Source organism: Entelurus aequoreus, linkage group LG22 (assembly GCF_033978785.1).
Source record: "Entelurus aequoreus isolate RoL-2023_Sb linkage group LG22, RoL_Eaeq_v1.1, whole genome shotgun sequence".
Taxonomy (NCBI): Eukaryota; Metazoa; Chordata; class Actinopteri; order Syngnathiformes; family Syngnathidae; genus Entelurus; species Entelurus aequoreus.
The window spans coordinates 12,117,175-12,132,087 of NC_084752.1; the positions used below are offsets into that span (position 1 = coordinate 12,117,175).

The window sequence follows — 14,913 nt, forward strand, 5'->3', positions numbered from 1 at the left end:
ATAAATCGATTTTGAATCGAATCGTGACCCCAAGAATCGATATTGAATCGAATCGTGGGACACCCAAAGATTCACAGCCCTAGTATTGATATATAGTGTAGGAACCAGGGGCCGTATTTATCAAGCTTCTTAGAATTACTCCTAAGAAGTCTGCTAAGAGTTGACTTATGAGTAAAGAAATTCTTCGCTGAAAGCTGCACTTAAAAGTTAGTTATCAAGCGTCTTACTCACCCTTTCAACGAAGTGTAGGACTGAATCTTAAGTGTGACACTCAGAGCTGAATTACGACATTACTATGTGCCGTAAACGGAATTTTAGGTGACGTCATTTCTGTGTCCATAGAAATGACCAATCACGGAAGGGAATCACAAGTCTAAGAATAAAGAAATATCTTGGGGGCCGTATTTATCAAGCGTCTTAGAGTGCCATTTTACACTTAAGTCCTGAGAATTTGCGAAATTTAGTCCTACTCTCAAACTTAAGAATAAAAGCTATTTATCAACTTTCTTAAGTCTAAGAATCACTACTCTCCATGATATTTAAGAGACCTTCAGAGGTGTCCTAAGTGGTTAGGAGTTGCCAGCGGGGGATGGCACTGAGGCGAGAGAGACGTGCGCGAACGTTCAGGGAGCGGAAGGATGTCCTGGCTTTGTTTGATGACGAGCAGCTGATCAAACGGTATTGTTTAGACAGAGCGGGTATTATTTTTGTGACAGATTTAATAAGGGGCGTCATCTCATCAGCAACATCACGCAGCAGAGCTTTCACAGCAGAACTAAAGGTCATCACAATGCTTCGATATCTCGCCACTGGGAAAATGCACATTTATTTTTGATTCATTGCCAATATTGTTTGTTTTTTTGTATTATTTTGTAGTTTATTGTCAAAATATACACTCCCATTGTCCACTTAAATATTTCTAAGATATTTCTTTATTCTTAGACGAGGGATTCCCTTCCGTGATTGGTCATTTCTATGGACACAGAAATGACGTCACCTAAAATTCCGTTTATGGCACATAGTAATGTCATAATTCAGCTCTGAGTGTGACACTTAAGATTCAGTCCTACACTTCGCTGAAAGTGGGAGTAAGTTAAAGTTAAAGTTAAAGTACCAATGATTGTCACACACACACACTAGATGTGGTGAAATTTGTCCTCTGCATTTGTCCCATCCCCTTGGGGAGCAGTGGGCAGCAGCGGCGCCGCGCCCGGGAATCATTAGACGCTTGATAACTAACTTTTAAGTGCAGCTTTCAGCGAAGTATTTCTTTACTCATAAGTCAACTCTTACCAGACTTCTTAGGAGTAATTCTAAGAAGCTTGATAAATACGGCCCCAGAATATTAATAACAGAAAGAAACAACCCTTTTGTGTGAATGAGTGTAAATGGGGGAGGGAGGTTTTTTGGGTTGGTGCACTAATTGTAAGTGTATCTTGTGTTTTTTATGTTGATTTAATAAAATATTTTTATTTTTTTAAAATCCGATACCGATAATAAAAAAACGATACAGATAATTTCCGATATTACATCTCTATTGTAAACCATTTAGCCAATTAGAAAATGTAGGCCTCACTTTCATAAATCGACATTTATGTAGAACATTTTTTGCCTGGAGTTAAGTATGGAGTTTAATTTTCCAATTTGTACAATAGTGTAAAAAAAGTTACGTCACTGCCGCTTTTAGTTGACGTCTTGACCACACATGTAAAGGGAGGGCAACGGAAGGATTTCCTGTGTCGGCCGCGGATGAATACCTCACTGGCGTCGTTACGTGTCCCCCATTTGAATTTGACAATTTCCTCTGCGCGGCGGAGTGATTTGAGATAGTTGCTTCCCATACAATTGAGTGAGAAGTCAATGTGAAATCTTCAGCAAGGGGAAACATGGCGACTTCGCAACTCGAGGGACATGCAAACCAGCTCGATCTACTCATTAAAGCCGGTAATGTATCGTTTTGTACTCGTACAGCCCGGTCTGAGAGTTACCGCACACGCAAGGCTCGGGTCGCTCCGCGTAGACCGCGCTCGCTCACTCCGCAGAGGAGTAATGGAGGACTATCAGGAAGTGATCACCTTGCTAGCAACCTGCGCGGCTTTGCTAACGACTTCTGCACGCACATTTAGAGGGAAAAAACACCCCGCAGCTCCCATTATTCTGCACGATTAGCCGCCGATGTGAAGGATTGTGACTGTGCATGTGGGATTAGTAGATGTGTGCGACGCCGTGTTCTAGAATAACGGGTGTCGGCTCAGGAAAACCAGGAAGTGCAAAAAAGTGTTGTCTTTCCTGCGCCTTTGCCACGCTGTCTGCCTGCAAGGACATGTGGTTTTAGTCTACTTACTTGAAATATGGCATATTCGAGCACATGTTGGCCTTTTTTTGTAACATTATCGCTCGATAATGTTAAGTTGTTGTTTTTTTTCCCACCGCATGGGACTTTTTAAAGTATTTGTGGCGTGATTACGTTCATACGTTTCCTACAATTTCAACGTTTATGGTCCTTCGGTGTTTAATTAATTAACTTTATCCATATTATATTTTGACTGATGGTTGCAAAAGTAGTTTTTGTGTGTTTTGGCGATTATTGAAATGTTTCTATTGTTTCCGTTATCGTGTTGTATAGCGTGTGGTCACAGCGTGGGTTGGCCTTGTCGCTTTCCCCCCTCTTAGTCCGGTGTTGAGTGCGACTATATGTTTTAATGCTGTCCAAACTGTCCGAAAGTTACATTTGAGATTGTATTTTGTGCTGGAAATGCGTCCAATTCGTCGAATTTGCCAACGTTTTAAGTCCTATTTTGATGGCGGAAGCGTTGTCCGGAGGGAGGAGCTTGTATTTTGATTGACACGCCTCTTGGCGAATGACGTTCGTCTAGCGTAATTGCGTCACTGAAGGGTGGGGCTTCAACTGAAGCTCAGCCAATTGTAGGTGCGATGGGTGTTGGGTGACAGTGGGACTGCTTTGCTCATTTGAAGAGAACTGGAGGGAAAGGTTTAGGAGTGTAAACACGGAAGTCATCTCAAGCTGCACTACTTTTTGTCATTCAGCTGCTATTAAAGGCCTACTGAAATGAATTTTTTTTATTTAAACGGGGATAGCAGATCTATTCTATGTGTCATACTTGATCATTTCGCGATATTGCCATATTTTTGCTGAAAGGATTTAGTATAGAACAACGACGATAAAGATTGCAACTTTTGGTATCTGATAAAAAAAAGGCTTGCACCTACCGGAAGTAGCGTGACGTAGTCAGTTGAACATATACGCAAAGTTCCCTATTGTTTACAATGATGGCCGCATGAAGTGAGAGAGATTCGGACCGAGAAAGCGACAATTTCCCCATTAATTTGAGCGAGGATGAAAGATTTGTGGATGAGTAAAGTGCAAGTGAAGGACTAGTGGGGAGTTGAAGCTATTCAGATAGGGAAGATGCTGTGAGAGCCGGGGGTGACCTGATATTCAGCTGGGAATGACTACAACAGTAAATAAACACAAGACATATATATACTCTATTAGCCACAACACAACCAGGCTTATATTTAATATGCCACAAATTAATCCTGCATAAAAACACCTGCGTGTTTGTTATGCTAGCTCCTAGCTCCTCTGCTAGCTCCTAGCTCCATAGAACACGCCAATACAATTCAAACACCTGATCAACACACACAATCACTCAGCCCAAAAGACCGTTTACCTAACCCAAGGTTCATAAAGCTTATATATTTTTAAAAAGTTACGTACGTGACGCGCACATACGGTCAAGTTATCGAATGTTTAGCAGCCAAGGCTGCATACTCACGGTACCTGATATTCAGCTGGGAATGACTACAACAGTAAATAAACACAAGACATATATATACTCTATTAGCCACAACACAACCAGGCTTATATTTAATATGCCACAAATTAATCCTGCATAATAACACCTGCGTGTTTGTTATGCTAGCTCCTAGCTCCTCTGCTAGCTCCTAGCTCCATAGAACACGCCAATACAATTCAAACACCCGATCAACACACACAATCACTCAGCCCAAAAGACCGTTCACCTAACCCAAGGTTCATAAAGCTTATATATTTTTAAAAAGTTACGTACGTGACGCGCACTTACGGTACGGTACGTGTTATGCTAGCTCCTAGCTCCTCTGCTAGCTCCTAGCTCCATAGAACACGCCAATACAATTCAAACACATGATCAACACACACAATCACTCAGCCCAAAAGACCGTTCACCTAACCCAAGGTTCATAAAGCTTATATATTTTAAAAAAGTTACGTACATACGCAAAAAAAAGCCAAAGCTGCATACTCACAGTAGCACGTCTGCGTCTTTGTCATCCAAATCAAAGTAATCCTGGTAAGAGTCTGTGTTGTCCCAGTTCTCTACAGGCGTCTGTGTATCCAAATCAAAAGTCCTCCTGGTTAGAGTCTCTGTTATCCGAGTTCTTCCATCTTGACTGCATCTTTCGGGAATGTAAACAAAGAAGCGCCGGCTGTGTACTGTTGTGGCTGACTACGTTCGAAAAATACGTCCATTTCGCACCGACAACTTTCTTCTTTGCTTGCTTGGCTTCCTTCTCCATAATGCAATGAACATGATTGAAACAGATTCACGAACACAGATGTCCAGAATACTGTGGAATTATGAAATGAAAACAGAGCTTTTTCGTACCGGCTTCAATGTGGAAGGCATACCCGTGTTCGTCGGGCTACGTCACGCGCATACGTCATCCTCAGAGGCGTTTCGAACCGGAAGTTTAGCGGCAAATTTAAAATGTCACTTTATAAGTTAACCCGGCCGTATTGGCATGTGTTATAATGTTAAGATTTCATCATTGATATATAAACTATCAGACTGCGTGGTCGGTAGTAGTGGGTTTCAGTAGGCCTTTAAGGACATTTATTAGAACATTGTCTCCACTCATAAAATACTCTTTTGTGCAACACTTGTACTTTTTATGCAACTTGATCAGTAGCTTGCTTTTTATTTGACATTGCTATCTTAGACATATTATGTAGTGCAACAAAGAGCAAATGATTTAGTAAGTTTTATGGAGGCTCTGATATCATTCAGTTTTGCAGCATGTTTCCCCCTTGCATTTAAGCATGTCCCGTTTGTTTTTGAGCCGGACGAATGAGCGAGACAATCTAAAGATAGCCCAATGGAGTACCTATTGCTTCAGTGCAATATCCAAACATGGAGAGCGCTGGCTGGAACATGCTCTCGTGTTTCCCACCATTGATTGGCAACAGCAGGTGCTCTCTGATTCTTCTCAAGACCCCAGATACGACATGCATGCGCATTGCACGTCTTTTTATTTTTTTCCTAAACAATAGTAATCATTAGCGGCATGTCTTCCCCGCCAACCAACTTTGCAAGTTCTTTCTAAAATTTCAAGAATCAAATTTAAAAAAATACAGTGTGTGATGCACATTTAGAGAACATTCAAACCCTTTATTCATTGAATCGAAAATACTGAAGATTTACGACATAGCGAATTTGCAAACAGCTAAAATTATGCACAAAGCAAACTATACTCTGCTACCCAAGCATATACAACAATTCTTCTCAACAAAAGAGAAATATAATCTTAGAGAAAAATGTACTTTAAAACATTTGTATGCACGTACAACACATAAGACGTAAAGTATATCAGTATGTGGAATTAAATTATGGAATGGATTAACCCAGGGGTGTCAAACGTCAAAACAGGTTTCATCCGGCCCGTGGGATGAGTTTGCTATTTATAAAAATGAGCCAAAATGTTTTAATGAAAGAAACTGCTGTACTAAATGTGTTCACTAGATGTCGCAATAGCAATTCTTTGTATCTTTGTATATTATGCTACATATGTAAAAAAAACATACATATATAAACCACATGTTAGGGTACCAGTTGATGAAAATGATCAAACTACATAAATAACATCCTGTAATTTGATTTTGATATTATTTTTTTAATCTTGATAGATTGAAAATTAACACCAATGAGTTGACTGATGAACATTATCACATAATTTATTCAGAAAGTCTAAATAACGACAAAGATAGATGTAAAGTAAGTAAAAAAACCAAAACTAACACATTGTTTTGTACATTTTCAGAATGTGCTTGTTCTATTTTTAAACAAAGAAAAAAATCTGAAGTTGTCTTTATTTTTAAATTATCGTGCCGTGATCTTACCAGTCCAGCCCACTTGGGAGTACATTTTTCTCCATGTGGCCCCTGATCTAAAATGAGTTTGACACCCCTGGATTAACCAAAGAAATCAAACAATGTACTAATATGATCCACTTAAATAAACTGTAAAGTGTTTACAAAGTACAAAGAAGAAGAACCACGATAAACATTCTGAATTTGTTTCATCCATCCATTCATTTTATAGATAATCTTATTTATTTCACCATATGAAATATAATTTACTTCACTAATTATTATTTATTTATATATTTTTAATGTTCTTAGTTATGGAGTATATTGTGAATAAACTGAGAGCAGGAAGTGAACAATATTTTTAGCAACTGCTATGTAAAGGTAAAGGGGTAGGATTAAATAAACTCTGCTTCTTCCTACTCTTTTTCAAACATGTTGAATTAAGAAACTGGAAATTGTGATGTATCATGTTGTATGCTTGCATGTTCCAAATAAACTCAAACTCAATTCAACATGTAGTGTAAAAGTCAAAACATGCACAGAGCCGCTTTGCCATCGCACAAACTCTAAATCTGTTTGGGGAAAAACATTTAGGAAGTTTTAACAATCCCATTTGTGTAGAAAACTAGCAGTAGTAATCATTTACCTCAAGAGGGCGCCATTTTATAACTGTTCTAGCTTGGGGTGGGTAATACTATCAATCAGATACTAAAATATGACCAGTATCACTATTACATTACTAGGATTTTCAAGATTATTCAATGATTTTGTGATTTTTGCAATTAACTTGTAAATTGCGGTTACAGTCAGAAAAGCAAAAAAATATTTAATTTATAACAAATGTAATGTCTAACAATATTTGAAAAATATTTTAGATGTGTAAAATTGTTAAAATACACAAACAAAAGCTAAAACTCCTAGTTGCTCTCTTTCAAATCTTTTTGCCTGAATTCACCAATAAATAAATACAGAAGAACCTGCTTAAGTTGCCAACCCTTCTACTTCAAACTCAAGTCCTGGTCCACTGTTTTGTTGAAAATTTCTTGCTTACCGGTATTTCAATATACATTGGTGACCACAAAATAATTGAGTCTCAAGGGGGTTATTTCTATGACAAAAAAAGTGTGTTATCCTGACACAACATATGTTTAGTTAGAAAGGGATTACAGGGTTTCCCCCTGATTGCCACCTTATATGCGGCAGTGGTAGTGTGGCTAGGGCGTGGTTAATATGACATGATCACTTTGATTTGCAATGATTGATATATTTTCCTTAAAAAGGCTAAACAATCAGAAACACAATCAGCTTTAATACAAAGAATTTGACTTGGTTGACTGCTCTCTCTTTTTCAATGCTGTTTCAATTGCTGCTTATTGCAAAAGGTAACACAGGCTACACTTTATTTTGCCCTCCCTGGATGTTGCAATTTAGTTTGCCAAATATGTACGGTGGCGCAGGGATTAGTGCATGTGCCTCACAATACGAAGGTCCTGAGTTCAATCCCGGGCTCGGGATCTTTCTGTGTGGAGTTTGCATGTTCTCCCCGTGACTGTGTGGGTTCCCTCCGGGTACTCCGGCTTCCTCCCACCTCCAAAAACATGCACCTGGGGATAGGTTGATTGACAACACTAAATTGGCTCTAGTGTGTGAATGTGAGTGTGAATGTTGTCTGTGTATCTGTGTTGGCCCTGCGATGAGGTGGCAACTTGTCCAGGGTGAACCCCGCCTTCCGCCCGTGTGCAGCTGAGATAGCACCCCCCGCGACCCAGAAAGGGACAAGCGGTAGAAAATGGATGGATGGATGGAAATATGTAAACCGTCCTTTGAATTACATTTGAAAAAATAACTTGAGGTGTTTTGTTGATATCCTTCCCAATAAAGTCACTGTAAAACAAAGTACACTAAAGAAAGTACATTATATATACACATGAAGTGCACATACATGCAGGAATCCCGTTAGATTAATAATATAATTTTAGAATGAACTGAAAAAATTAAAACAATTATGCAGGATGCAGGAATTTTAGTTATGAGAGAGTTCCGGTCGTACGGTTTTTCACGGGACACATTTCTGGTGTTGTTGTTGCACTAGTGAGCCACGGATGAGGAGATGCTGCTCCGTTATTGATTGAAGTAAAGTCTGAATGCCATTAAAACAGTTTGCTCCATCTTTTGACACTTCTTCCACTCCCGTCCTTGCACGCTACACCGCTAAGATGTAGTTTAACTGTATAACAATATAAATAAAGCAAAAGCAAACAGATACGTATGAAGTCCAACATAGAAGAGCACTGAAAAATATCGATCTGGAAATGGTAGTACTAAAACCTATATATATATATATATATATATATATATATATATATATATATATATATATATATATATATATATATATATATATATATATATATATATATATATATATATATATATATATATTCCCTCTAATAGTTTTGTTGATGTTTGTGTTGTCTAGTGGAGGCGTCTGTCCATAGTGCCAGTGTGCACTGCTCTGACAAGACCATCGAGGCTGCACAGGCTCTCCTACACATGGACTCACCATCCAGTGTCAGAGAAGACTGTAGTCCAGGTAAAGTTACGATGATTCCTTTTTTGTCTTCATGTAAACCCCATCTTGGTTTTTGTTTTATTAAGCCAATTTACTAGCATACAATCAGACAGTTAAAGACAATAATTTCAAGTAAACGTTTATATGAATAGAAATCAAATTCAGAGCTGTTCCTCTTTCTCTCCACTATGTAGAAGCTTTCATCCCGCCGTGTGTAACAACGCCAGACTTCCTCCATGCTGCCATGCGTCCTGACATCGCAGAGACTGAGGTGGAGATCTCCACAGAAGACTGCTGCGAGGATGATGACGACGACGATGACGACGAAGAAGAAGAAGATATAGGAAGTCTGTTAGAGGAGCCAGAGCCGGAACGCAGCCATGAGCCTGTCCGGAAGAGAAGAGGTAAATTAGGTGTTCTGTCATTATATTGCACACATGCATGCACTATAGGGTTGTCTCGATACCAATATTTTGGTACCAATACCAAAATGTATTTCGATACTTTTCTAAATATAAGGGACCACAAAAAATGGCATTATTGGCTTTATTTTAACAAAAAATCTTAGGGTACAATAAACATATGTTTCTTATTGCAAGTTTGTCCTTAAATAAAATAGTGAACATACTAGACAACTTGTCTTGTATTAGTAAGTAATAGAGATGCGCGGATAGGCAATTATTTCATCCGCATCCGCATCACAAAAGTCGTCATCCAACCGAACTAACGTTTTATCAAAACCACAACCGCCCGCCACCCGCCCGTTGTTATATATATAATATAGACATGGGGTCGCACCCTAACAGAAAAAGTTAGGGCGTGCTGTGATGGTACTGCCTTTATCACCCTCTACAACATGTACAGACAGCATAACAGTCCAGTCACATGATGTGTGCGGCTTCTGCTTGCACACGTAAGTGAGAGCAAGGCATACCTGGTCCACAGCCATACAGGTTACACTGACGGTGTCCGTATAAAACAACTTTAACACTCTTAATTTGTGCCACACTGTGAACCCACACCAAACAAGAATGACAAACACATTTCGGGAGAACATCCACACCGTAACACAACAAACACAACAGAACAAATACCCAGAACACCTTGCAGTCCTAACACTTCCTGGCTGAAATATACACCCCCGCTACCACCAAACCCCGCCCCCCTACACTGCGCCCCCACACATCAACCCACCCCGTGCGTCGGTTGAGGTGGGCGGGGTTTGGTGGTGGTGGTGGGGGGGGGGGGGTTGTATATTTCAGTCAGAAAGAGTTATGACTGCAAGGTGTTCTGGGTATTTGTTTTGTTGTGTTTACGTTGTCTCACGGTGCGGATGTTCTCCCGAAATGTGTTTGTCATTCTTGTTTGGTGTGGGTTCACAGTGTGGCGCATATTAAGAGTGTTAAAGTTGTTTTATACGGCCACCGTCAGTGTAACCTGTATGGTTGTGGACCAGGTATGCCTTGCTGTCACTTACGTGTGCAAGCAGAGGCCGCACACATGTGACTGGGCTTGCACGCTGGCTGTACATGTTGTAGAGGGTGATAAAGGCAGTACCAACACGGTACGCCCTTATTATTGTTGATTGGGTGAAAATCAGCAGACATTCGAGAGAATTGATTCAACCGCCACCCGCCCGAATCTATTTAAAATCTATTTTTTTCGTCATGCATCCGCCCGACCCGCGGATTATCCGCGGACTCCGCGGTTGTGTCCGCAAACCGCGCATCTCTAGTAAGTAAGCAAACAAAGGCTCCTAATTAGTCTGCTGACGTATGCAGTAACATATTGTCATTTGTCATTCTATTATTTTATCAAAGTTATAAAGGACAAGCTGTAAAAATTTATTATTAATCTACTTGTTCATTTACTTTATTTTCGGTTTCAGCATGTTCTATCTACACTTCTGTTAAAATGTAATAATCGGTTATTCTTTTGTTGTTTGGATACTTTACATAAGTTTTGGATGATGCCACAAATTTAGGTATCGAGCCGATACCAAGTAGTTACAGTATCATACATTGGTCATAATTTAAGTTCTCATGTGTCAAGGGACGTATTTCCTGAGTTTATAAACATAATATGATTTTTAGTTTTCTTTTTTAAAGAAAAAATATTTTGTGATTAAAAAATATTGATGTTACCATAGTAGTATCGACTAGATACGCTCTTGTACTTGGTATCTTTACAGTGGATGTCAGGTGTAGATCAACCCATGGCATTTGTTTACATTGTGACGCCGGTGAGCTACGGTGTGTAATGAAGCATGTATGTTCCTCATTCTGCATGGATCATACTTGTAAAAAACTCACTTTATTTGTCGCCATGGAGGCGAGGATTAGTGATTTAGAAATAGCTAAAACATTGCAGATTGCGGATGGAAATTAGCCGCTAACTAGCTAGCCATGTTTAAAAGCACCTCTTCCTGAGGGCGTTTCAGTGTTATAACTTCACCTTTATCTTTAGTTTTTAAGACAAAATGCGTCCGTTCTCCCTTTTCAGTCTACACACTGAGTCTGCTTGTAAGTACTCCGTGATTGTGCGCTGCCGAACATGCTCGTCTGCTCATAAACCAGCAATGTCACTACGTGATGACAATGCGCCGTCATGCCTGTAAAAAAAATAATAATATGGCGAACCGGTACTTTTCAAACAGAGTATGGTACCGTTTTTGCTTCATTGGTACCGCGATACTAGTACCAGTATACCGTACAACCCTAATGCACTACAGCTAGCTGTGTTGCAATCGCTTTTCCACAGTTACATTCACACGAACATAGCGGCGTTGCATACAGTTACATTCACAAACTTTTTTCCATGAAAAGCACTAGAAAGACTTCAAAAACATCCACAAATTCAAAATATAATTTTCCACACGCAATAAAAAAAACAAAAACAACAATATATACTTTCTTGGCAGAATAAACTATATATTGTTCTGGCTTCATAAGAGCCATACTATTTTTATTTGTGTGTTTAAATATATTTATGTTCTTCCATTTTAATTTGTAAACGTTATAGAATGCTCTTGTATAAACACAAATTGGGTGAACACTTTGCTTTACTCCTGGTTTATGTGATGTAACGGTGGTAGAGGGGTTAGTGCATCTACCTCATAATACGAAGGTCCTGGGTTCGATCCTGCGCTCGGGATCTTTCTGTGTGGAGTTTGCATGTTCTGCCCGTGACTACGTGGGTTCCCTCCGGGTACTCCGGCTTCCTCCCACTTCCAAAGACATGCACCTGGGGATAGGTTGATTGGCAACACTAAATTGGCCCTAGTGAATGAATGTGAGTGTGAATGTTGTCTATCTGTGTTGGCCCTGTGATGAGGTGGCGACTTGTCCAGGGTGTACCCCGCCTTCCGCCCGATTGCAGCTGAGATAGGCTCCAGCACCCCCCGCGACCCCAAAAAGGGATAAGCGGTAGAAAATGGATGGATGGATGAGCAAAATAAAATTTCCCAGGTTAATAAAAACATTTGACCAGGTGTGTTATTGATATGGCTTTAAAACACATATGTCAGAGTCAAGGCCCGCGGGCCATATCCGGCCCGCGAGAAGGTTTTTTACGGCCCTTGGGATGATCTTGATTTATTATTAGAACCGGCCCGCAGACCGCAGATCTTTTTTTTTTTTTTTTTTTTTTTTTTTTTTTTTTTTTAGACCGCAGATCTTTTACACGCACCAAGCGGATGCCGGTCCAAGGTTCCGAAAGGGGGCGAGCGGCCCGCCGGGACGCGCCTGCCGGCCGAAGGGCTGCAGCCCGGCCGTCAGTCGCGGAGCCCGCCGTGCCACGCGCGCCAAGGGGGCGGGCCGAAACCCGGCCCCGAGGCCCTGAGACTTCTGCTTTGTTTCCCCAAACCGCGCGTCACCGCCGGGCCCGCACCACCGTCGGGCTGCAGCCCGAGCGTCGGTGGCGGAACCCGTCATGTGCCACGCGCGCCAAGCGGAGCGGGGGGGTCAAGCGGGCCGAAACCCGCAGGCCACCCCCTCACCACGAGGCCCTGAGACTTCTGCGTTTGACCCCTACGCGCGGCCCGTCGGGACGCGCCCGCCGTCAAGCCACGAGGGCCAGCCGTCGGGTCGCGGAGCCCGCCGTGCCACGCGCGCCAAGGGGCGGGCCGAAACCAGCGGGGGGTTTCGGGCACCCAACTCGCCTCCCTCCCACGGAGGGAGGAGGGGGGTTTAATGTGAACATTACTGTGCAATCACATATTTAGAGTTTTTACTCAATTCAAGTTTAAAAGTTAAAGTTTAATATTTGTTTTCACTGCATGTTACTTCTCCTTAAACAAAGTGTTGTTTTTGATTTATAGATTTTTGCACTTTATTTTATTGTATTTCAATTTAATTATATTTTAAAAATATTTCAGTTGAGTGGATGATAGAAAATTGCTATTGTTTTTTTCTTTGAAGTAAATTTAGCCCACTTTTGCTAAAATAGAAAATATAGGCTACTGATGGTGCCTTGAATACCGGTTTCTTTCATTTAATGTTCATGTTATGGGGATTTTTATATAAAGGAAATTTGTCTTTTGTGTCTGTTGAAAATTAAAGATTACTGACAGAGCCATAAGAAAATATTGCTTTATTTATCTGATCATATTGGAATATATTTGTTAGGTTTTCAGTAGGTTCAATTAGGTTCACTAGACTATATGCGTCATTTAAAAATTTTTCAATGAACATTCGAACAGTCCGGCCCTCGGCTTGTAGCTAAATTTTTTATTTGGCCCTCCGTCCATTTGACTTTGACACCCCTGCTTTAAAATATAGTTATTAAACATGTTTTACTTTTCTTTATAAACACAGCACAATTTAGTGGTCAACATTTACTAAGAAATCAAATTATTTTTGATTTCCAGACATCAGTTTAATGACGGCAAAATGAGTTATTTTCCAAATCTTATTCTTTCCAGCTGGACGGAAACTGAAACCAAGTCAGTCATCTTACTCAGATGATCTCAGCATCCGGAAGAAGACAAGAGAAGGGAAAGGTAAAGTTGCAAAATGTGCTGTTGTTTTGTCCACTTACTGCATACTGTAAAATAAAATGGATTTATAATTAATGAAATATATTGTTAGCTATTTCACAATTTTGTTTTGTCGCATATAACACAAAGCTAAGATGTTTTGGCCTGTGATGACCATTCAATCAAATCTGAAGTTGACTAAATAATAAGTTAATGTTGTCATGTGCTTTCCAGCGGGGAACACCATCTACTTATGGGAGTTCCTGTTGGATCTCCTGCAAGACAAGAACACCTGTCCAAGGTACATCAAGTGGACTCAAAGAGAAAAGGGCATCTTTAAGCTGGTGGACTCAAAGGCCGTGTCGAAGCTGTGGGGAAAGCACAAGAACAAGCCAGACATGAACTACGAGACCATGGGGCGGGCTCTCAGGTAAGGAACCCACTTACCTACCCAGGGAGGGTTTTCAGTAGCCTTGGAGACATTATTACCCAAATTAATGGTCTTTAACTGTACAACATCTAAATCAGGGTGTGGTCCAAACATTTGTTCATTGAGGTTTGCCACAGTAAAATTAAAGTACCAGTAGAGTGGAAAATCAAGTCGCCTCTATTTTTATCATATATAATTATTTTATGACACCATAGGAATTCCAAAATGTGTGGATAAATAGATATGATCAAAATAGTATCAATCTCACAGTGATTCCGTAGCCATTTTGAGAGATAATGAGGAAGCTATTCATGTGATCGCATGACTTTGCGTGAGGAACCATAGAGCCCTTTCTCATCCACGACATTGCTAATCAAGCAGACTTTAAGAGCCAACATTAATTACTTTTGGAAAAAATTATGATTCAGGACCTTATGTTTTTGAGCCCGAACACAAAGAAGATGAGCAATAAGTTATAGAAGCCGAGTAATAGATTCAGTTTCATTGTGGCACTATAGCATCTGCAGCATTGCTAGGTGCTAAACATACAAACTAATCATAATAAACCACAGTAAAAGAAACACTTACTGTAATATCTCCATTCTCGGTGGGATGCCCACTGACGGGAAGCTCACATTCCATTTAGATGGAGATTCAATTACAATTCTCACGAAGGGTTAAGAAAAGTTCCTGCAGGAAGCGTCTTTTGGGGTCTATTTCGCCATTTCGGGGACGTGAAAGTCGACGACCCATGCCCACATTTGTTGACTACAAGGTGAGAGATG

The 14,913-nt window shown here is 40.4% G+C and overlaps 1 protein-coding gene across 5 annotated transcripts in view; it reads left to right on the forward strand.

Annotated features, from left to right (window-relative positions):
- LOC133639383 (ETS-related transcription factor Elf-2-like) overlaps positions 1 to 14,913 on the forward strand; it is a 55,203-nt gene that overhangs the window by 27,275 nt on the left and 13,015 nt on the right. For 4 of the 5 annotated variants that reach the window (XM_062032648.1, XM_062032650.1, XM_062032649.1 and 1 more), the window contains 4 exons: positions 8,631 to 8,744; positions 8,918 to 9,127; positions 13,645 to 13,722; positions 13,933 to 14,128. In XM_062032648.1, the coding sequence (XP_061888632.1) occupies positions 8,631 to 8,744; positions 8,918 to 9,127; positions 13,645 to 13,722; positions 13,933 to 14,128 (598 nt within the window). Of the gene's footprint in view, positions 1 to 1,713; positions 1,945 to 8,630; positions 8,745 to 8,917; positions 9,128 to 13,644; positions 13,723 to 13,932; positions 14,129 to 14,913 lie in introns of those variants that run through there. The other variant, XM_062032652.1, reaches the window with a different exon arrangement.